This window comes from Piliocolobus tephrosceles, chromosome 4 (genome assembly GCF_002776525.5).
Source record: "Piliocolobus tephrosceles isolate RC106 chromosome 4, ASM277652v3, whole genome shotgun sequence".
Lineage (NCBI taxonomy): Eukaryota > Metazoa > Chordata > Mammalia > Primates > Cercopithecidae > Piliocolobus > Piliocolobus tephrosceles.
The window spans coordinates 8592587-8617192 of record NC_045437.1 but is presented as its reverse complement, the minus strand read 5'-3'; the positions used below and the strand labels follow the sequence as shown (position 1 = coordinate 8617192).

Sequence of the window (24606 nt, the reverse complement as noted above, 5' to 3'; positions counted from 1 at the left end):
CATGGATGTCCATTGGTATAGTTGTAATAAAACATCTGCAAGCCCTGACAACCACCACAATGCATGTAACAGTGGTTGTAGTGCTGGGGGTTCTGAACCACTAGTGATGCCTATGACCAAGGAGCAAGGGGAAGAGGTGAGGGGACGTCACCTATTTTAAACATTGTTCACTGACCTCATCTGTCAGAAGGAGAAATTATAATCTTTTTTTAGGGCAAAATAGAATCCCAGTCCCTAGTATAAACCACACATTGTGTGTTGAAGCTGACTGTTTTCATGGACGTTTTCCAGGGTGATATGGGAGCTTTCATTTCGTTTGATGTGCTTTCAGTCACATTTAATGTAGAATGGAAAAAAAGATGTATGTGGGTGGTTTACAGATGTGTTGAGCTTTACTTTCCACTTAGAATCATTGTACGGCCATTTCCCAGTGTAATGGCACATGTACCACATGTCCTACTGACAGTAAGAGGTGAGCTAATTTCCATCCAAGAAGCAATTGAAATGTCTCCAATACAAGACGCTATGAGAAGGTCATAGAGGTGACAGGTAAAGAGTTTTCTCTGTGTTTATTACCTCGCAGTGGAGTCATTCTCTGGATTATTGCCAGATGCAAAACTCTTCAAGGACCAGGTGGCAACTCACTCAGTGTACCAGCAAATACCTTGATGCCATGAATAAGCTCTCCCGTTGGTGATGCAGACAGAATATTCCAGACTCAACTATTTCTACTAAACTACTTTGCCTGAGAGTTTATACGGTGCCCCATAACCATTTCATTAAGTCTCACAACAATTTTATGAACCAAGAAGGTCAGAGATTATTATTTGCATCACATAGATAGGCAAGATGAGTTTGAGAACTAAATGCAAAGTGATTTTTTCAGTCTTCATGCTAATCTTGAACTTATGCTCTTAAAACCAGGTTCACCTGATAACAATGTGATGAGGCTCTCACCTTGAAATTCTTATCTTCAGACAGAATGTTTCCAAAAGTAAACTCATTGCATCTTTTCAAACTCCTAGATTATTCCTTCCTTCAGCACATATTCAATCAGGATCTCCTATGGGGCAGTCAGACTTCCAAGTACTGGAAATAAAGTGTTGAACCAAGGGAAAGACTTCTCTTAGCAGTGTCATTATAGTTGGAGGAGACATTTAATCAATTAATAGTTAGGAAAAGTGTTAGAAAGTAGTAAGTGTGCTGCCAAGAATTCAAATGCAGGGATGTGATAGAAAGTATTTATGAAGTTCTTGTAGATAGGGTGGCAAGGAATGGTCTACTCTTAGAGAATGGCAGTTGAGTCAATATCAGAATAATGAAGAGTCAGATACAGCTGAGGGAAAGCACCTTCGGGGAAGAGAGCTCAGTGAATACAAAGGTTTGGAAGAGGAAATGATGGATAAGGCTAATGGAACCTACAGAGGTTTAGAGTTGCTAGATCACAGGGCTCAAGCGAGTAGAGGAATGGTGGCACACGGGGTCAGAGAATTGGGGGCAGAAACTCCTCAAGCTTTGTGAACCAGGCCTAAGACATGGAATTGTGTTTTAGGTACCTAGATGGCAAGCCATTCAAAGGTATTAAACATCATCTATTTTTCTTATTAAAAAGATACTTTTGGGTGAGTTGTAGAGGAAAGGGTTATAATGGGGCAAAGTTAGAGAAAGGACATCCGTTAGGAAATTGTATTAGAATTTAGGCAAGAGATACTGGTAGAGAAATGGACACTTTTGGAATGTTTTGTTTGTTAGTTACAGTCAACATGATTTGCTCATGGACTGGATATTGGCAGTGAGAAAACAAGAAGACTCTAGGATGACTTGTATACCTTTGACCAGAGCCACTAAGTGGGTAGTAATATGGGCAACACTAGGGGAGAAGCAAGTCGGGAGGCAGAGAGGGAAATCATGGCTGGTGATTTGCATGTATTATGTTTGAGATGACTTTGGATATGCCAAGGAATATACCCAGGAGAGCTATGGAATAATTAATAGTTTCCAGAAATGAACACGAATGCAGGTGCGTTGTATTGATGGTGTTTACTGTCATAACACAAGATAATACTGCCCAGGGAGGAAGGTAGAGTGGAAAGTGAAGGATCACAAGCAGATGCCAGGACCATGCCACCATTGGAGGAAACACAGCTCGGTCTGCTAAAGGAGACTGAGAAGGAGCAGCTAGTGATGAGGAAGAAAACCCGGACAGGATGAGCCATGGGCAGAAGGTGGTCCCAGAAGGAATGCTTAGATTGTCAAATGCTATAATGTACACTTTGTTCTGTTCTGTAGGAAAATGAGCTGTAGTGCATCGTTGTGATCTCCACGTCATGGTGATCAAGCCATTTGTCTTTGTGTTAGGGTAGATCATTTCTCATGCTCAACAAAGCTATTTCGCATGACGGTCCTCATCCTTAGTCATACCCATAATGTGGTCAGCACCTTGGTGTGGACCCTGCATGTTGACCAGCTATGACAAATGCAGATGGATGATTGTGTGAGCAATTGTAAGTGACTTCTTGTTCCATTCCCTCCCCCTCAAAAGAACAAAAGTCAAAATAAACAAAACATCTGAGCCACACTTATGTCACTGTATCTCTCCTTTGTTCCCAAGCAAAGACATATAAAAATCAAAATAGGCCGGGCGCGGTGGCTCACGCCTGTAATCCCAGCACTTTGGGAGGCCGAGACGGGCGGATCACGAGGTCAGGAGATTGAGACCAACCTGGCTAACACGGTGAAACCCCGTCTCTACTAAAAATACAAAAAATTACCTGGGCGTGGTGGCAGGCACCTGTAGTCCCAGCTACTTGGGAGGCTGAGGCAGGAGAATGGCGTAAACCCGGAAGGCAGAGCTTGCAGTGAGTCGAGATCGCACCACTGCACTCCAACCTGGGTGACAGAGCAAGATTCTGTCAAAAAAAAAAAAAAAATCAAGATAACGAATATTTTGTCTCTACCTCCAAATTAACTTATTTCCTGAACAGTAGAATAGTTTTTCATACCATCATCAGTTGGATGGAGCTCCTTAAACTAACCTCAGAGCTCAGATTCAAAACCTTTTGTCCAGAGCAATGGATGTCTTTGCTAGTTCCACATTCTCATCAAATGGCCCCTGAATGTGTACCTCTACTGTTCTGTCCATTTACAACTTACAGTGGATTCAGCCTTATTCAGGCTTCTTGAATTCAGGCTCATTGCCTTATCCCCTTGGGCTTAAACTAGCTAATGATCTTTTATTAATCGTATTCTATCCTCTCATACGTTCTATCCCTTTTTCCTCAAGTGATCCTTCTAAACTGCACATCTGATCACCTTTGAATCTTAGCTCCTTTACTTGCTTTTTGGCCTTGGGCAGTTGTTTGTAATGCTCTATGTCCTCCATTCCTCCTGCCTCCTACTGTGGTTCATGGCTTAATATATGTAAACTGTGACATTACCTTACTGCCTAAAACTCTTAAATTAAAAAAAAAAAAAAAAAAAAAAAGTCCTATTTTCAAGCAATATCATGTAAGAAACACCATGGTCTGACCTTTTCTATTTTTCCAGCTTCAAGATCTGCTTGTTCCTCACCATTCCTTGTGGGATTTGGCCATACACATTTCTTGCAGTTTTGTGAACGTGAGATGTTTTTCTGCTTCTCACAGACTTTGCACATCCTGGTGCCTGTTTTCAGCAAGCATATGTCTCTCCTATCTCTCAGGAACTTCTATCTTCCCTCCATTCCTGCTCAGATGGCTGCTGGGCTGGGCATTGCTGTGTAATCCTCCATCTTCTCTACAAACATGTTTTTTCTCTCTTTGTTCCTACAGTATATACCTTTACTTCTCAACTTGTATTACAATTATTTTTTTTTCTCTTGCCTTTAGTAGGCTGAGAATTTCTAAAATACAGCAGGCTTTAGGAAAGCTCATATTGTATCCCAAATTCTGTTACATAATAGGTGCTCAGTAAATATTAGTTGAATACATTTACAAGTTCCACTGACTATGTAGGAATATTACTGGAGAGTTAACAATTCCTATTTTATGGCGTTTTCATGGTGTAGAACCAATCAAGTGATTTTATATAGTTGATAATGTTTCTATTTCTATTTTGTATGTTGTGAATCTGTTGATATTAAACATTACTGAACCTCAAGGAATGTCCTTAATGATGTTAGGCATGGAAGGAGCAAAGTTAACTGTTTTATCTTAGGATGATCATGCTATAATAATTTTGTCTGTCATTCATGTAAAGGCAATATAGAAGCTACTTCCTAATGTTGAGTTTCTTTCTCTTGAGGCTCATCATTATTTAAAGGGAAAGCAGAGGTTAGTGTAGATGGCACAGGGAGGAGTTATTTCGGTAATAACCCGACTCAGATTTCTTGAAAAGGTGAGATTTTGAGGTGTTTTTGTACCACATTTGGACTAGTTACATTTGTGTTTTTATAGGTTCTATTAAGACTGGATAATGAAGCACTATATGTTTGTTAAATCACCTGGATAGTGATAGCATAGGGAGGAATGTTTAGCTCTTTCATAAATTGTTGTGTTATTGTCACAACAAATCTAACAGATTATAATAATATTTGTCAAAACACCATAGGAGGTAGACCAATCAAAATGGTTATAAAGACTGATAAAGTCTTTGGATATGCAAATAAAATGATGAGCATATTGAGGCCATAGATAGCTTCCAAAACCAGAAATCATTTCTAAATTAAAAAGCAATTAAATATGTTTTAATTGCTGTTTGAATGTATGTGTATGCGGCTTGATTTTCACAGCTACAATAATCCTAAGAGAATAATTAAGAGACTTAATTATCCATCATCACAACCCATTAAATCAGCTGCCCTTGAGTAAAAGCTCATATAGACATGTATGGAGGAAAGTTATCATACTTGGAAAAACAAAGAAGAAAAAATAGTTTTCTTAATTATTTGGCCTAATAAGAGCTGGAAGCATTAGGAAATGAGGCAGACAACTCTGTTAGTATTACTTGTTTCAGGCACATTAGAGCTCTTTTGGGGTATGATTGTGCTAGAAAGCACTAAATTTAAAATGTAGTACTTACCCATTGCCTATGTGATAGCATAGGGAGGAATGTTTAGCTCTTTCATAAATTGTTGTGTTATTGTCAGCCCTGAGACCATTTAAGGAGACTCTAATGAGGTGGATACTCCGATTAGAGGAGAGTAGGGGGATAATGAGGCTGGGGATGAGGAAGAGTTGTGTTCTGGGAAGTAGCAGGTCAGAAACCAGGGAGCTAGCCCATGCAAAAGGGTGAGAACCCAAGAGTGCACCAGGCCCTCATCTTCGTCTCTTCCATGGTTCTTCATACCTCCCCAGGGCGTCCCTGCTCTGTGCTGTATGAGAAAGGACTTGGCCATTATATTCCATATGGGAAACTTGGACCCCATCTTTCACCATAAAGGAGGGATATGGAATCTTAGAATCTTAGATTGCAACTTTAAGTGCACTTTCTTGGCTGTGCCCGGATCACGGATGGATCTGTCCTACCATCTCCAGTACACAAAGCTTGTTGACCTCCGTGCTTATCAGCTTGCATAATGTCTCTGTGGGATAGTTTTTGCCATATTCTCCTAATTCAACATAGAAACTTGTTTTGGAAATACAACCCAGTTTGAATTCTCTATGTATAGTGTAATGATCTTTACCCACATACATTGTGTCAGATTATGGAATGATATTCATGTTTAACCATGCATGCTCTTTGTCTTGACCTCTGTTATTATTTCAAGTGGGTTTGGATAATTACACAAACTTGCAGAATAAGAAGACTATTCTCAATTAAGTTTACTTTTGTGGTTTCCATGTACTTTCAGAGCTCAGATTCCAGGGCGGGAATAGGGGGAAACTTTCGAATCGATGACTGTGTGAAATCAGCATTGAAATCATAACTGTGTTGAACTCTCAGTAGTGAAGAAGTGGAGTAGTGTTATCTCTCCAGCCAAACCATTTCATTCCCTGCTTTCCCACCGAGGGCCTGTTTGCCTTTCAAAAGCATCACATTTTATTTTTTCTGACAAGTTCAGAGCAAACAAACTCAATCTGTCATAGAGCGCTGGTGAGACAGGAAGGAATTAGGAATCTGGGAGTTCCTGCCAATTCCTTCACTGAAAGAAGAGTCCATCGCACATGGGTTAAGATTGTGGACCCTGGAGCCAGGGTGGCCTGACTTCATAATCCCAGGCCATCCATTTAAAAGCTCAATAATCTTTGGCTAGTTATTTAGCCCCTTTCTACCTACTGTGTAAGATGAATGTAATACTGGTACCTACACCCTAGATTGTTGGGAGGGTAAAGTTAGTTGTGATGGGCGGAAGAGTACCAGCCATCTTCCCCATCAGGAATTGGTTCATTCTCATCTCTGAGCATGCATGTGCTCCTTGACTAATTTTCCCAATATGTCTTGCCGGCAGGTCTTTGAGGCTGTTGTTCTGTCACACATTGCCTAATTCCAGGATTCTGTTGTTGCTTTGCTACTCTATTATAGTTATACTTGGAAACATTGTGTCCACTCCAGATTGATTGATGGCTTTCTGCTGTATATATTTACATATTGGCTCTGGTTAATCTCACAGTGCTGATCTAAATGTTGGTAGTCGTGGCTCATAGTCATAGTCAAAATTTGAGAAATCAGAGTCAGACCTAAAGTATTTTTTTAAAAAATAGCATTGAATTTTTGCTGTTGATATTGTGAACTATAATTGAGATGCAGTAAAGCTGACACTTTAGTGTGAGTTCTGAAGTTGACTGACTAAGGAAGAAATGCCCTTCCTCTTCTAGGTTGGAGAGAGAATTAATATTGGCATTTAATAGCACGGCTCTTTTCAGAATTTTTCTCAGATGTGATGTCTTAGCACTTTTTCTGCTGTTAGACTACCACAGGCTGGGTAATTTATACAAAATACTAGGTTACTTGACTCACGGTTCTGGAGGCTGTGAGGTCCAAGAGTTTGGTATCAGTTTCTGACTAGAGTCATCCTAGGATGGAAGGCATCCTATGAAGAAAGCTCATGAGACAGAGGGAGAAGACTAGCCCAGATTTATCCTTTTCTCAGAAACCCACTCCAGTGATAACTAACCCACTCCTGTGACGATGGCATTAATCCATTTAGTAGGGAAGTGCTCTCAAGACCTAATTGTCTCCTAAAGGTTTTACTTCTTACCTCTTGTAATACAACAGCAATTAAATTTCAGTGTAAATTTTGGAGGAGCATTAAAACCATAGCATGTGAAAATCTAAGAAAAATGTAAGACTCAGAGATACGAAAATCTTAATTTGCTAGTCTATTTTTCTTATGTTTTTCCACTTTCAAATTCCAGCTTCTTTAGCTTTGCTAAATGTCTTGGAAGTCAAGAGTTGTAAGTTTTCTTTACAGTCTCTCTCATTTTGAAATTTATGTTGGTGTCATTTTTATATCATCTTATTTGCTTGACTCAGGGCACAGAATTCCAAACAAATAAATCATTATTATATTACTTTGAAAAAGAAGTTCTGGTACTGACTTACTTTGAATTCCTACAGTTTTAAAGGTAACTTTCATGTGATTCATAAGATTTTGTTTGGTTGGTTTTTCATTTGTTTTGAAAATCCAAAATGTATTACCAGTGAACCAAAGTGTGTTTGATTTAAAAGTGTGACGACCAAAACATTGTATGAATTCGGTCTTTTTTCTTGAACTACTTTGCTATTTTGGACGGAGATTTACTGTCTTATATTTTCTTTAAACAGGATTGTAAAGGTAGTTTTATTTGTCTAAGGTTAAAGTTACTTATGGGGGGGGGGGGGGGGGGAAAGAAAGCAGTCCAGAATTGTGTATGGCATTCAGTCCAAACCCAGCTTAAGGAATGGGTGGGAATTAGTTTCATACTATAGATTAGACAGACATGTGCTACTGCTGTCCACCCACACATCTACATGATCAAAAGACAGTGCCTTTCCCATGACTAAATAGCTGGTTACCCATCCCTTCTTCTGTCATTCTATTGTCCCTGCTTATTTCAGGTTCCCAATGCCTGCCTGCTGGTTGCCTGCAATGACGTCTACCTCACTCTCCTTGTGTTCACCCCTACAGCCACACTGCATTCCAGGTCTTCTCATACCCGCAGAGAAGTCTTCCTCAATTACTCATTTCGCCATGCCAATATCTTGCTTAAAATTTTATTCATGGCTTTTCTTCAACTTGTGAAAAATAAATCTGAACTCCTCTTAGCATGGTTCAGCAGGCCTGTCCTTAGCTGAATATCAGCGTGTAGCCAGAGACCTCTCCAGTCCCCACCCTGGGGTCCGGTTCTCCAGCTTAGATGTCCTTTCTTCCCATTTCAGGCCTTTGCACTGGCTTATTCATCTAATTTTCTTTTCTTTTCTTTTCTTTTCTTTTCTTTTCTTTTTTTTTTTTTTTTTTGAGATGGAGTCTCGCTCTGTGGCCCAGGCTGGAGTACAGTGGCCGGATCTCCACTCACTGCAAGCTCCGCCTCCCAGGTTTAAGCCATTCTCCTGCCTCAGCCTCCCGAGTAGCTGGGACTACAGGTGCCCACCACCTCGCCCGGCTAGTTTTTTTGTATTTTTTTTAGTAGAGACGGGGTTTCACCGTGTTAGCCAGGATGGTCTCGATCTCCTGACCTCGTGATCCAACCGTCTCGGCCTCCCAAAGTGCTGGGATTACAGGCTTGAGCCACTGCGCCCGGCCTATTTGATTTTCTTGAACATCTACTTTTCCACTTATTCACTCACTGATCAGTTGCTTCAAGATCCAGCTCAAGCCTTGACCTCCCTAAGAAACGTTCCTTCATCCATCTCCAGATCCCTACATCTGGGTTGAGCATTCCCCTTCAAGACGCCCAAGATCACAGCATGTTTTCCCCAAGAGCTCTTTGATATTAACAACTACATCTTTCGTATATATGGTGTAGGGCAGGAAGAAGTAATTTTCCCTCTGCTCTTCTAAATTCTCAGCTGGGCCCTTGTAACAAAAGACGTATTCACAATAGAAAAACAAACAAGTTTTAAAAATATGTTTATGCCTTATACATATGGGAGATACCCAGGGAAATGAGTCACTCTCAAAGAGATATCTTAGAATTCAAGCTTAAATACCATCTTCAGCTAGATAAAAGAAAGAAGGGTGTGGGAGAGACGAGTAATGGCAACGTAACCAGAAATGGCGTGGTTAGCAGGAGTGAGGTTTGTTGTGCACATTTAAGTCAGTGCCTTCTCCATTGACTTATCTCCTGATTTAGGATCATCTTTTTCTTCCTGGTACAGTAAGGGAGACAACCTTACAAATAGAGATTTCCTTTATATATGTAAGCTTACCTTACAAAAAGACAACTTCTACTCTGTTTTCAGAGCTTCTCCTGTGTCTAGGCTTTCTCAAAATAATCAGCTCAAAATAATCCCACGACAAAGGCATATTTTGGGATGACATGTTCTGATTTCCAACAATGGGCCTGACCCAGATGTTTGGTAGACAGACACACAGATGTTAACATGTCCACCCCATGCTCCTAAACTCACCTGACTGTGACTGTGTTCATCTGTGTAATTCATGTGTATGTATGTGTGTATTAGTTTTGTGTGGCAGCTGTGACAAATTACCATGAACTTGATGGGTTAGAGCAACAGAAATTTTTTCTCCCATAGTTCTGGAGGCTGGGAGTCCAAAATAATTCTTATGGGACTAAAATAAAGCGGTCCTCCGGGCCACACTTCCTCCGGAAATTCAGGGCAAACGATTTCTTCTTTTTCTCATTTGGCTTCGGGTGGTGGCCAGCCTCCTTGACTTGAGGCTCCTTCGTCCCAATCTCTGCCTCCATGCTCACATTTCCTTCTCCTCTGTATTGTCCGCATCTTCCTCTGCCTGCTTCATATGAGGATGCTTTCAGTGATGTTGAGATGCTGCCTGAATAATACAGGGTAATGTCTCCATCTCAAGATCCTTAATTTAATTATCTTAAGTCTCTCTTTTTTTTTTTTTTTTTGCCATATGGGGTAACATTCACAGGTTGCAGAGATGGTGATGGATATCTTTTAAGGGACCAGTATTCATCCTACTCCAATGTTCCACCCTCAGATATACACAAATTTGTGTTTCTAGGCCCTAATTGTTGTAGGCAATTTATTTCAAAATCAAATTCCTTCAGTAGAAAATTGAGTAAAGTTGTAACATTTGGCAATTAGTTGCCAACCCTGGCTAATCACATAACAAAAGGACTGATTTAAATAGATGGAAGGGAAGGAGTGCCTCATGTTCCCTTCATTTTGTTGTAAAATTATAACAAAAGGCATCAATTTTTCCATCAAAATACCTCATGTTATAGACATTAAAAATTCGCCAACTCTTATTCTCCCACACTTGAAATGCTTTTGGACGTTTTTCTTAGATGGAGCTCTTATCAAACATCTTAATAATAGTAATGACAGTAGTTTAGGACATCTCTGGCATGTAAATGAGCAAATTATAGAAGAGAGAAAAATGTTTGGAGAAATAAATGGCAAAACCACACAATTACTATTTAATGCTAAATTATTTATTTGATTTAATAAGTTTAAGCAGATAGTCATTAAGTTATAAAAGTGTTAAATATTAACTAGGACATGAATATATCAGTCATGTTCACTAAGTGTTCGTTTACCATTGTGATAATATAGTAAATAATGTGTTTCTTGAACAGAGTATATTATCCTGTTATTTATTTAAAATAACAGTAAAAAATGACTACCCAAACTTACACTAGAAAACAAATTTTCGTGTTCATTTTTTTAAGCTGAAAACAAAAGCTTATGGAAATAATGCTGAATAAGGTTCATAAGGAGGGTTTTGTATATACCTTGAGATCTGGAAAATAGATCAATATGTTCTTAAGCTGGAAGTAAAGTCAATCTTTGTTGACTTTGATAGGATGTATCTCAGGAAGCAAGCATTTTTAACTTGAATAATGAATAAATTCTGAGTGGTTCCATGAGTATAAAACAATTCCCCAGGAAACATTCATAATCTGGGTTTTGTAAGTGGTCCAGTGAATCTAGTGCATAGATATTAACCCAGAACTCGAGAGAAAGTAATCAGGTATGAAGTGTTATTTGTTTTCATGAAGCCAGTTTCAGAAGAATAGGAAAATAGAAAAGATTTATCGAGAAACTGAAAGCAAACACCTATATATTTACATCAATATTGCCTATTAGGCTGGCAGTTCATATAGAATGTCTTCATTAAGATTTAGCCAGAATACACAATAATAGGACTCAAACCGATGATGCCAATATAGTTGGCTTTACATTTTAAGCAAGAGAAATCTAACACACAAAATCACAAATGGGATATTCCTCTTGAAAACATAAAAATATTTTGTTCACATCAGTAAAATAAAATTCTAAGCCATACAACAAAGAGTTGCGTGGTTGCTGCACCTTCATTTGCATTCATGCTGTGGTTGCTGGCGTTGTTTTCTACATCTGTTTCATGTTGCCTCGAAATAAAAAGATTGGTACTTCTTATTACTTGCTACATACGGTCCCTTTTGAACCCTTTAACTGTATTCCCAGATGAAACCTTGGCATATATCTGTGAAATTTCTTCTTGTTTTAGGGACGGGATGGTTTATCTTCACTTTTACCAATAGTGCTAGAATATTATTGTCAGTAGTTAACTGGTGTGTGAAAGAAAGATTTGATCAAAGCCACACCACAAACTTAGCCTTGTAAAGATATTTTCAAGACGGGCTTCATTATATCAAGTTGTGTAACCCTAGTATTGGTCAAGGTTTTACAGAGAATCCCATGCCAACATGCTGCTTCTCATATTGTTTAAAAATGTATCTTGTGGCCTCATATTTGTGTCCCATACGATCTTCAGATAGTCTTACTAAGCTCAGCTTGGTGTGACATTTTTCATAACTTTCTATAATCAACTTATTCCTCTTGTGGTATCTCTACATATGCAGAATAAATGTTACATCAGATAAAACATCTAATTTTAATTTGCTTGTGATATATCTAATTTCTAGCAAACATAATTTCTGTTGAACATTATACAGATATTGTGGCACTTGGATGGCATCATCCATGTGATATAAGATATAATTGCATGTTGTGAAAGAGAGAAAATATAACGTTAAATGCAATCAATTTTCCACCAAATGCATTTGGGAAATATTAAATTAGGCAAGCCAATCATTGGGAAGTCAATACACTCTGATGTCAATACCTTTATCCCTGCTTGACTGACTTTGAATTGGGTTGCTTATACTAATACTTTTAGGAAATTCATGTATAAAAATAGCCATCCCTCCAGTGATTTGATTTTTTTCACTACATTTAGTCTTACAAATTTGACAGTGTACCATTTTCTAAACCATTCCTACTTGCATCCATGAAAATAATTTCTGTAAAACCCTGCAGCCAAGAAGTAAGGCTCTTACGAGCCTTACCTTAGAAATATTTTTTAAGTGCACCAGTTGTTTGATGCTTCAGGGTCTGACAATCATGGTTTTCAATTTTATACCAGATATTATAATGTCCTTGATACTGTTTTTTTTTTTCTCTCTCTCTCTCTTTCTCTAATGTTCTCCTTTCAAAAGATCATCCCAGCAGGGTTCACTCATGTTCAGGAGCAGGGTCATTGGAACTCATCTTCCATCACTTCGTTTTTCTATGTCTGACCCCAGGTCTAGCCCCAACATTTCTTATCAGATAAATTTGGTTCCTTAAAACAGTGACTTGCCAACTGTGTTTCTCAGAACTCTCAGATTCTAGAGGTGCTTCAGGGATTAGAGATGATATATTACTTTAATCCCATTATTTAAGAAACACTTGGCAGGGCGCGGTGGCTCACGCCTGTAATCCCAGCACTTTAAGAGGCCGAGGTGGGCAGATCACGAGTTCAGGAGATCGAGACCATCCTGGGTAACACGGTGAAACCCCGTCTCTACTAAAAATACAAAAAAATTAGCTGGGCGTGGTGGTGGGCGCCTGTAGTCCCAGCTACTTGGGAGGCTGAGGCAGGAGAATGGCGTGAACCCGGGAGGCGGAGCTTGCAGTGAGCCGAGATTGGGCCACCGCACTCCAGCCTGGGCGACAGAGCGAGACTCTGTCTCAAAACAAACAAACAAAAAACCAAACACTTATACCAATGTATAACACGTACAGAATTTTAAGACTTTAGAATCCTTCACTCAGTAAATTAACTTTTACTGTGACATTACTTGGCTTACCTGGTTTATTATAGAGTATGGAATAAGGTGTCTGCTGTCATTCCAACTGATACTCCAAATTTACTGAGATTCAAAGTGGTCTTGTTTATAACTGTTAATTTTTATAAATTTGTATGTTTTTGAAAAGTAGACAACCAATGCAAAATACAGAAATGCTTGGATACCGAGGGTGTTGCGACTCAGCAGTCACTTGCCCTCACATTTTTCTTTTTTTTTCTTTTCTTTTTTTTTTTTTTTTTTTTTGAGACGGAGTCTCGCTCTGTCGCCCAGGCTGGAGTGCAGTGGCCCAATCTCAGCTCACTGCAAGCTCCGTCTCCCGGGTTCACGCCATTCTCCTGCCTCAGCCTCCGGAGTAGCTGGGACTACAGGCGCCCGCCACCTCGCCCAGCTAGATTTTTGTATTTTTTGGTAGAGACGGGGTTTCACCGTGTTAGCTAGGATGGTCTCGATCTCCTGACCTCGTGATCCGCCCATCTCGGCCTCCCAAAGTGCTGGGATTACAGGCTTGAGCCACCGCGCCCGGCCGTCCTCACATTTTTCTAATGACTTATTATAATTTTGCGCTTAAAACATGACTTTGACATAATATAGTAGCCCCTCTCTTATCTACGGGGGATATGTTCCAAGACCCCCAGGGAATGCCTGAACCCTCTGATAGTACTGAACATTGTGTGTGCTATGCTTTTTTGATCTGATAACTGAGAGGGCTCCTAAGTGACTGATGGGCAGGGAACATAGAGGTGTGAATACTCTAGAAAAAGGAATCCTTCATTCCCCAGGCGGGATGGAGTGGGGTGGCTTGAGATTTCACCATGCTACTCAGAATGGTCCACAATTTAAAACTTAGGAATTGTTTGCTTCTGGAATGTTCCATTTCATATTTTTGAACTTCAGTTGACCATGGTATCAGGAAGTAAAACTGCAGACAAGGGGAATACCGTACCACTTTTATCTCCTTTTGTTTGAGATTAGGCTTAAGACGTTACTTTAAAAAAATGTCTACTGCTGAAAAAGTGGTAAAATCTTTGCTCTGATCCTTCCCTCCCTGTCTTCCCAGAGCGGATGCATTCATATTCTTTTTCCCAGTGCCAGGTAAATTGAAGTGTGGAAGAGAAATTCTTGTGGTATGTTTTTGCCACAGAGGTGCAACACACGGTAGGCTCACCCAACCGGCTCAAGGGCTGAGAAGCCTCATGTGCCCATTCTACAAGGGGTCTCTAGAAGGACACCTGAGCTACTTCCAAGGGCATGGGTGTAGGGCATTCTATTAATACCTCCATTCATTTGTTTAACAACTAGGTATTGAGTACTTGCGTGTGAGGCACTGTCCTAGGTGCTGCAGATACAGAAGTGTACCAAGCAGCCACGCTGCCTGCCCAAGTGCAGTTTGCTTTCTAGTGAGAAAGGGGGAGGCAAATGGCAGTTTCACGTGTACATATATGGCTACAGAGGGTCCAGCGGGGAGCTCACCCTTGAACAAAGGTACGTAGGAGGCACAGGCATTAGCCAGGTAGGCATCTGGAGGAAGGTATTCCAGGTAATGGGGCCAGTAGGTCCACAGGCCATAGGGAATGTGTCTGCTTTGTTCAGAGACCACGCTGAGAAACCCATGCCACCCATAAAAGAATGGGGTGGGGGCACTAGGAAATAAGTACCTGGAGATGGCAGAATTTTCTAGATGACTTTGGCTCTTAATCCAGGAGGAGTGGGAAGCCCCAGAAGGGCTTAGTAGAAGAGTGATGGATCTTCAGACTGAATTTTGAAATCTGGACATTGCTGCTGTGTCAGGAACCAACTGTTCTTATACATAAGATGTTTAATTTCACAAAACCAACCCAAGATTCTTATATCATACTCTGGCTGTATCTTTCTTAACTTTAGAGTTTCATTAGACAAATCATGATCCTTTTAAAATCGATACTAGGGCTGTGAATGGGCCCAGAGGCTTTAAACATGAATACATTCTCTGACAAGGGAATTGATGGCTTTTTTGATTAATATTTACTGAATGCCAACAGCTCTGAACTTAGACATGCACAAATTTCTGTGCTTCAGATACATATTTTTCTAAATTATGGAGTGGAAAACAAAGACACTGTAAAAATCAGGTAACAAGGGGTACTTAATTCGGTAATTTAAATAGCAGGAAAGTAGTTCAGATAACAGGTTCCAGATCAAGTTATAAAGTGCCAATCCTGGGGCTGCCACTTAATACTTTGGGGCCTTTGGCAAGTTATTTACCCAAAGTCCTCGTCCAAAATCTGATTATAATAGTACCTGTCACAGTCAACGAGGTAAGTATATAGAAAGCAGTTAGCGCTGTAGCTAGCACGTCACAAGTTAAATAAATTGTTACCACTATTTTGCTTAAGAATTGGCAACTAATTTGTGGCAGAGCAATGACCCTAACTTGTGACTATGAATTGATTCTCCAAATCTCTTATGCCACACTGTTTGTACTGGGTTGTAGAGTATCCCCCAAAAGTCACGTCCACACGGATTCTCAGAATGTGGCCTTGTTTGAAAAAAGAGTCTTTCCAGATGTCCTCAGTTAAGCTGAGGTCATTGCTGGACTACAGTGGGCCTTAATCCAGTGGCCGGTGTCCTTATAAGAAGAGGAACATTTGGACAAAGAAAGACACAAGGAGAACACCATGCGATGAGTGAGGCAGAGATTGCAGTGATGCCCCGTAAGCCAAGGTCGTAGCACAGATCAGTGGCAGATCCCAGGGGCTGAGAGGGAGGCCCAGACAGATTTTCTCTCAGAGTTCTCAGTCAGAGTCAACCCTGCCAACGAGCCTCCAGAACTGTAAGAATGAATTTCTGTCCTTAAGGCCGCCCAGTTTGTGGTAGTTTCTCACAACAGCTCTAGGGAATAAATACATTGTCAACTCCCAATTAGAAAACCAGATGCCCAGTGAGCATTCAACGGGCTGGGAGCACCACTCTGCAGTTCCTTATCAATGCAAGTTTACTGTGATGTTATTATGTGAAAGAAAATCTCAGATATTAGCATAAGGGCTTTAAAGATTATTAGAACACTTTTCATAGATATCTCTAAGGTTAAGATATTTCTTCTAATTTTAGATGATGGCAGTGTATGAGAATCAAAAAATAGTGGGATGATATGACTCTAGTGCTCTTTCAGTCTTTTTTAAGTTAATTTCTAAATGTTGACATTGATCATTTTTTTAAAAAAAATTATTTTCCCATATGTTAGTGGGGTAGAGGAGGTATTTGGTTACACGAGTAAGTTCTGTAGTGGAGATTTGTGAGATCCTGGTGCACCCATTGCCCGAGCAGTATACGCTGCACATGTTTGTTGTCTTTTATCCCTCGCCCCCCTCCCATTCTTCCCGTAGGTCCTCAAAGTCTAGTGTATCATTCTTTTGCCTTTGCATTACTAATAGTTTAGCTCCCACATATCAGTGAGAACATAAGATGTTTGGCTAGTCTTTTGATTTTGAGGTTATAATTGTACTTGCTTGTATTTGACATGGATGGAAATGCAAGTATACTGAAAATTAATATGAAAAAATAATAAACACTTTGAATATCCACTAGGAAGTAAAGGTAGAGGAACATCGAACAAATCCTTCCAAATGGACTAAAATATTTACTGTCTTTTTTTGTTCAATGCACACCATTCTAGGATCCTGACACGTGTGACCTTGATGGTATTATAATTAGCAAAGATGTCCTCTCTCAAAGTTACTGTTATAGATTGACATTTTATTCAAGTCCAATCACAGTTGTTTCTAGTTCCAACTCACTTGGATTTTGTTACATTTTTGAACCAAGATATAGTCTTGCATACCCTGACGATTTGTTTATAATTGCCATGGCAATGTAACATTTCCCAGCACATCGCAGAATACATGACATAAGAATATGAATGTAAACATATGAAAAAAGAAAGCCCTCAGGTGATTGTTAATTTTTGGCGTTGTGTAATTAAACTAGTTTTGTTTAATGTTATCTTTTGCCAGTATCTAATTAGCAAAGCCATCTGCTGAAAGAGTAGTAGCCCATTTGCCTCAAATGTTGTTCTCTTCATTTTTATGAATTGTCTGCCTCTGCCGGTCCCTATCTAATTAGCTTATCTGGCGGTGGAGTGTGATAATACACAGCTTTGTTTATATACTTCTGAGAACTGTGGATTTGTATGTGTGTAACACATATATAAAAAGAGCCAATCTCTTTTTTCTTTTCTGCATCTGATTTACTCTTGAGATCACAGTTCCCTTTATTCTAACCATAGTATGCCTGTGTGCAACACGGCCCATTGGGTGCTGTATCTTGAAACAGTGGGGGCTTCATTGCATCCCCAGGATTTATGCAGATATAAAATGGGTTTTCCATAAGCCTCTTCTGTTTTTTGTTTTTGTTTTTGTTTTTTTTTTGTAGCTCTCTTTGTATGTTTGTCCCATCCTGAAATCTAATGATATTGTAAGTCAGAGTGTGTCATTGGACCTAAGATTAACTTGCATATGGCTACTAGAGCAATGAAAATGAACACTGTTGACTCTTCAGATTTAACATAATTCTGTCTAGGCTGATGGAATACACTTATGCTGTATTGTAAATTAATATCTCATGTGTATCTCTATGTCTGTTTTTCCTTCTGTGAATCACATAGAAGAGTGTCTTCCATTTGGTAGATGCTTAATGAATATTTGTTAAAGGAGATAATTAATGTATTTGCATGAAGCAAAATTTCTGTGAGTTGCTGAGTAGTACAGGTTTTATTTGTATGTATTTACAGAAAAAAATTTGCTACAAACAGGAATCATTCTGTCTTTTAAAATGTAGATGTTTTAGACTCACTGCCTACTATTACTAATCTTTGAATATTCAAGTAACCACAATATTTCTGCTATATGTCTGCTGCTGAAATATATAATGCAGACAAAGTATTGAATAGCATACAGCAGAAATACTTCTTTTCTCTACTGGGCTATCCTGAAATAGAAAAAGACAAAAGATGACAAAAATTAAATACTTTTAAGAGGGAGACTCAAGAAATGAGACTATGAATGTTGGGTTGAGATCTGAAATGTAGAATGCTTTAGCATTTATTTTGACTATTGTAAAGATAGGTTTGGGTTGGTGGAAAAACATCTTTAAATAAATTTGAATACAAGTGGAAACGTGGCTTTTCAAATCAGTAGTGAGATTTGTTCTATAATCACGATACATGAAAGAATAAAAATCTTCACTGAGAAATGAAAGAGAAGGCTTGATTAAAAGGTATTTAGTTCATTAGAATGGATCTAGAAGAATAAGGAAGTTGTGACCAGGTTAAAACACAGCCTAATTTCAAACAGAAAAATGGGTCACTGTGAGAAATAAGATCCCATAGAGAAGAGGTTCATTGATACTCTTCTTTGTCTCTGATGGAATTTTTTTTTTTTTTTTTTTTAATTTCAAGTCTGTCCACTAATGAAATGGGCAAAGTCTAACTGACCTAGTGAATAGGAGGACACTATGGGATGAATCTGGAACATCCTATTCTAGTATAATATGGAAAAGGCACTTTTCTCCATTCTATTCCTTTTCAAATTCTGTGCTATCCAATAATATGTATATATTCCTGCTCTTCTGGAATAAGTTCCATTCTTAATATAAAATTTCCCTTCACCCTGTTCTCTATTCAGATAGAAAGTGAACAGAAAAGCTGTACAGTCATGGTCTTTAATTAATTCTGGATTTGAATATTATAGGCAAGCTAGTGAGACTGTAATAAAATGCCTTAGGAAATAATTTTTTTTTTCTTTCTAATCACTATCTTCAGAAAATCTGTAAGATTTGTCCTATTTATTATGGGTCTAATAAACTTGTAAGAGCAGTTGTTATTTTTTGGTATGCTGGATAAAGTAATGAAATATTTTTTAAAACTCATTCTTTCTTCTCTTATTTTCCCTTTCAATCTTTGGCCAATGTTTATCTTGAAAAGGTAAAGGCTATTTGGGCATTAGGTAGACTTGTGAAGCTGTTTGCCATTTTAGCGGCAGGATCTGAACAATTTTGATGGCATTTAGTAAATATTCTTCTCCCTTAGCTCTGGGACTAATCCTTCTCTTCATAGCTTTCATGTTTATGGAAGAGAACATTATTATTTAACTTTTAACAAAATCACTAGACCAATGAAAGCCACGTGAATGACTCTTTATCTAAAGTATTTCACTGTGTAGTTTTCCTAGTAATTGTCTAACAGCAGTTCCTCTTGGTGATATGTAATACTAAATCCTCTGGCCATATACGATCAAAGTTATAATGAGGTTTACTCTGCTGAAAGAATTTATCATATTCTTTCAATCCTCAATACTGTTTTAATCAGTCCTCAATACTCTTTTAAATAAAGGCCGAGAGGTGGATATCTACTTAAATATAAACAACAGAGTGATATTTTGTAAAGAGATCTAAGAAAGGAATATACTAAAGGCCAAATCAGATGAACAGCAGTGCATTTATTTTCATTTATTTTATCTGCACTTCATGGGGATATAGTTATGCAACTGTATGGGAGGCTGTTTTCTCTGGAGGTGTCATTGCTTTTCATGAAAATATTTGTCATCCTGGTATGGAATTCAAGTCATGCGTTTGCATCAGATGCTGATTAGCTGTGACTTTATTGTTGCCATCAAACATTGTGAACAGGGAAGCAACACAGGAGGAATTAACAAATTCTCTTATCAGATGTTGACACTGACAAAAATCTTCAAGTCTGCACAAGGGAAAACAGTTATAGCATTGTTTTGGTTTCAAAGACACTGAAGTGGTTCTCTCTAGAATACTTTTCTTATGGACTCCCATTTGCCAAGTAACATAAATTATGCAAGATGTAGTGTTTTATGATTTAATTCTGTTATGTAACATTCTTTGGAAGGCAGAAGATATTAGAGAATGGTGTTAGCCTGACTTTATTATTCTCCCAAGTTTGGATAATTAGGAAAAAAAAAAATTCTTACTAGAAATAAGGATGAAGCCATTATTTTCCTTCATATGATTTGACACTAGGTAACTTTTGGTTTAGTTTATTATTTGATATTAGTTCAAATTAACAGAAAAAAGTCTCTATCTCAAAATGTCTTTCTGTTAATGATTGAATTATTGCACATTCCTGATCCTTCAGAAATCCAATTTTAATAGTAAAATAAAAAATAATTGTAATAACAGGTGTGGAGTATGGAGAAAATATTTTTACCCTATAAAAGTTCACACTCTATACAATGATAGAAAAGGAAAAAAAAAAAGCCCAGATGCCTCAATTTGCACAAAAAACTATTCACGAGAGCTAGGCCATGGATGTTTGCAGGCATCCTTTCTGTAAAGCAAGCCCTGTCTGTGTTCTCCACTGATCACATATTTCATTTGTGAGTTAGCATCAGACGTGAAAGCACACATAGCAAATTAATCAGCGTAAGTGAGATTTGGAAATTCTGAGAAAAAATATTTTAAATCTGTGGCTCTAAATATTTAGTCAGAGTTAATAACAGTATGAAAATGACTGCTGTTGGGGAAAAATCCTAGCTATGTTCTTTGCCTGAGCTATCTATTGATTGATTATCATTTATAGGTGTATCTTGGTAGTAAGGATACGCAAAATCATTCTTCGTTATCTATGAATATTTATAAATGATGTATTATTTGAATAAAATATAAATGTCAAAATGAATATTTAAATTATCTTGTCTCAAGGCCTCTCCTTTAAGCCTCGTCTGGGTCTATTCTATAGTTTCACCTAAGCGATCATTTCTACCATCAGTGCCATAGTCACCAACTCGTAGTTCTTTTCTAACAGTGACTAGATCTAAACATCACATCATTACTACCTAAAAGTAAATAGTAAGGGGGAAGGTCCTTGTTCCTCAAATTCAGAGCTAAATCTAAGCTCATGAATAAATTTCATGTATTTGGTGTAAATTCTCTGAGTGTGAAAATATTGGTGCTAGGGTGCAGCCATATTTCCTAATCTGGTTACCAGTGCCTTATTTATATTTTCCCTTTTATTCAGTCAAAACCATGATAGCTGCTATTGTCTTGGTATTTTCTACAGGCTGTGGAATGGGAGTGTGATGAAGCTACCAAGAAGGCCTGTTACAGCAAAGGCAAATCAAAGGTAAGAAGGATCCAATTATGAACAGCCATCACCCTGTTTTGAAGGACTCTGCACTATATAAAGCACGTTGATAAGAAGAGTATTCTTGATTATGATGCCATGAAAAGTGAAAAAAGCAAGATTCAAAATTTGTATATGGTATATCCTCATTTTTAATATTAATTAAAATTAACCACAATAATCAATCACTTCCAAAAAGGATTCAGAACACAAGAAGATCAGAGCTAATTTGTCCTTTAGGTTGTTAGACTAAGATAAGAAATTAATTGATTGATAGCACTGGAAAAAATATGGGCCTGAATTTTTAAAATGTTTTAAATTCCTTCTTTCATACTTCACAACTAAATCTAGAAAGTAATGATATGATAAATGAAATTATTATGTAAAATATTATTTGTGATTGATTCTTTATAATTTATCTTAACATATTCTTTATAATAAATTCTCTTTTCCTACTAAAATATACAGCTTTTAGTTATTATTTGTGATTAATTATTTGTGCTTAATTCTTTATAATTTATCTTAACATATTCTTTATAATAAATTCTCTTTCCATACTAAAATCTACATCCCATGTTCCTATAGAATGCGCAGTTTATAGCTAAGGTTGGAAATGTGTTTCTTAAGCAATTGTACATGTTGCAGGCTTCTTTCAAATGTTTGTCTGGCTCAAAAAGATGTGTGATTCTTTGCCTTTCCAGGAAGACTATGTGTCTTTGAGAAAATTATTCTTGATCAACTTGAGGAAATTCTGCAGCTTGTGCACAGGCTCACTGTGTCTTACTCTGTTAGTAATTTTCTTACATTTTATTGGAGCACGGACTTTTCCAATGGTGAATTATGCTTTGGGTTACAGAAGACAGCAGTTATACACAGAGTAGAAAAGAGGGCTTGCCTTGCAAAGTTGGTCCCAGGACCAAGAGCTTGGGGAAAAAAATATAGCAAAGGCAGAGAGCACTGGCAAAATATCCTCCCCTATCTGGATTTATAAAAGAGTGTTACGTACCTTGTTTTACCCAATTTCATTGTCTGCTTCCCTGCCTTTTAACTGAATGGCTGTGGGAGTCAGACACTGAGGCAGGTGTCAGCCAGCTTCGTTATGGGGTTTCCCAAGCCTGAATGAAGGAGTAGGAAGAAGATGAGGAGGAAGATGCAGTCTTAGCCAGGGAAACACTGGGAGACAAGGGGGAAATAAAGCAGGAATTGATGAAGGCTATTTTCTGGAAGATATTTCACCTCAGAAAAGGCCTCTGAGATAAATAATCAGAGATGTAAGGAGATTTAAAGGTACTCCAATTGTCAAAGAATTCGAATCTGGTATCTTCAAATGCTCCCCAAAATAAATAAATAATACAAAACCTGCACATCGGGGACCCCTGTAAGCTTCTTGGTGAGTTTGTAGAAATGATGTATAGAACTTTTGAGGAAGTGATTTGTAAGTAGTTTCCTTTTTCCTCCCTGTGGTGTTTGAGTCTCAGTGTGGGGGTTGTGTGGCTCCACCCTTGGCCCCACTTCGCTGGTCAGAGCACAGTCCTTTAAATAAGACCACCTGTGCTAAGGAATGAGATGGGACCTGCAGAGTCAGACTTACATGAAGTGAGAGGTGGAAAGATGGATTTCTTTGTTTCAACTAGTAAGATTCACTGATGCAAGCACCACCCTTCCAGGCTCTCAAGGCCTGCAGTGGGCCTTGCCTGGGGATATCAGTGCCTCCCAGGGGTTGCTCCGTGTGACGCCTGATATGGTTTGACTGTGTCCCCACCCAAACTCCATCTTGAATTGTAGCTCTCATAATTCCCATGTGTCCAGAAGGGACCTGGTGGAAGGTAATTGAATGATGGGCGTGGGGCTTTCCTGTGCTGTTCTCATGATATTGAATAAGTCTCACAACATCTGATGGTTTTAAAGGGGAGTTCCCCTGCACAATCTCTCTTGCCAGCTGCCGTGTTAGATGTGTCTTGCTTCCCCTTCATTTTCGGCAATGATTGTGAGGACTCCCCAGTCATGTGGAACTGTGAGTCCATTAAACCTCTTTCCTTTAAAATTACCCAGTCTCGGGTATTAGCAGTGTAAGGACAGACTAATACAGTGATCTAGCTCTCCCTCTTGCTTTTTCTCACCTCTTTCTTCTTGTCTTTATCTTTCTTCTGGTACTTTGCTCTTCCATCTCCTCTTCTTTCTTTCTGGGTCTTATGGGCACACCAATAAGCACTATTCAGGTTTCAGCAACCCAGCAACAGGGACTGTTGATGCACACTTTTCATCAGTGTCTGTTCTGAAAATGTTTAGCTGATAGCCCAAACCTGATGGTCCCCACCCTCCTTCCCTCTCCCAGGTTCCAGTGCTATTTCCTCATCCGATCTTAACACACCCAGCCCACGGTGAACGTTTAAAGATGTTCCACTGGATGAGTGAATGAACATGAGAAGCCCGTACCAGGGAAGTGAACTTTAGGGTCTCTCCTCCTCGTCATTATTGATATTTGGGGCCAGACCTTTGTTCTTCGACATGGCAGCTATTCCGTACGTGGCAGGAAACACATTGCCAGACATTGACCTGGTTGGGAATCCCTGCTTTGATTTCCAAAATTGTAAATTTATTTGTCACTTTTACATTGTTTATTTTTATTTTTGTGCTTCCTAGAGTGCCCTCATATTTCATCTAGATTACATGTATATATTCGTTACAAAGACATTTAAAACATTAACAGTTAACTCCCTTCCCCTCTATGAGCTTCAGTGTCCTTGTACTCCTTGTCCTGCTAAAGCAAAGCATCAGATTATGTCATGTGGCCAGGGATTTTTCCTCCTCACAGTCTGCAAGTTCGTAATTTACAAAGAATCTGTGTGGTTGCCTTTTGCTAATAGATTATTTCTACTTGGGGTGAAAATAGAACTGCTGAAGCAGAACTAGCCCACGTTTTGCCTTAAGCCGTGATCATTGGTTGTTTGGAGCTTAGAACTTCAGTAAATTAAACCCAGAGAACTATTAGGAAAAGGCCATCTTTTGTGACTGGTAGGTAATATACCCTCGATTCACAGAGAAGAGCAATCGTTACTACACTTAATTGAATTTTCTTGATACACAGAAAGCAAATGAGGGCAACAAATATTTTCAAATAAAATCAAACCTTTATGTTTCACATGCTTTGGGTTTTAATGGATTAAAAATAATGGGAAATCAGTAATTATTAATTGACTCAAACTGCATTGGTGAATGGACTTTTTAACACTATTATAGTAAGACAGATGAAGATGAGTG

The 24606-nt window shown here is 38.6% G+C and overlaps 1 protein-coding gene across 1 annotated transcript in view; it reads left to right on the top strand.

Moving 5' to 3' along the window:
• SEMA5A (semaphorin 5A) overlaps window positions 1-24606 on the top strand; it is a 510195-nt gene that overhangs the window by 287669 nt on the left and 197920 nt on the right. Inside the window, exon 6 of the mRNA XM_023218224.2 lies at window positions 21283-21345. Coding sequence (XP_023073992.1) covers window positions 21283-21345 — 63 coding nt within the window. The remainder of the gene's footprint in view (window positions 1-21282; window positions 21346-24606) is intronic.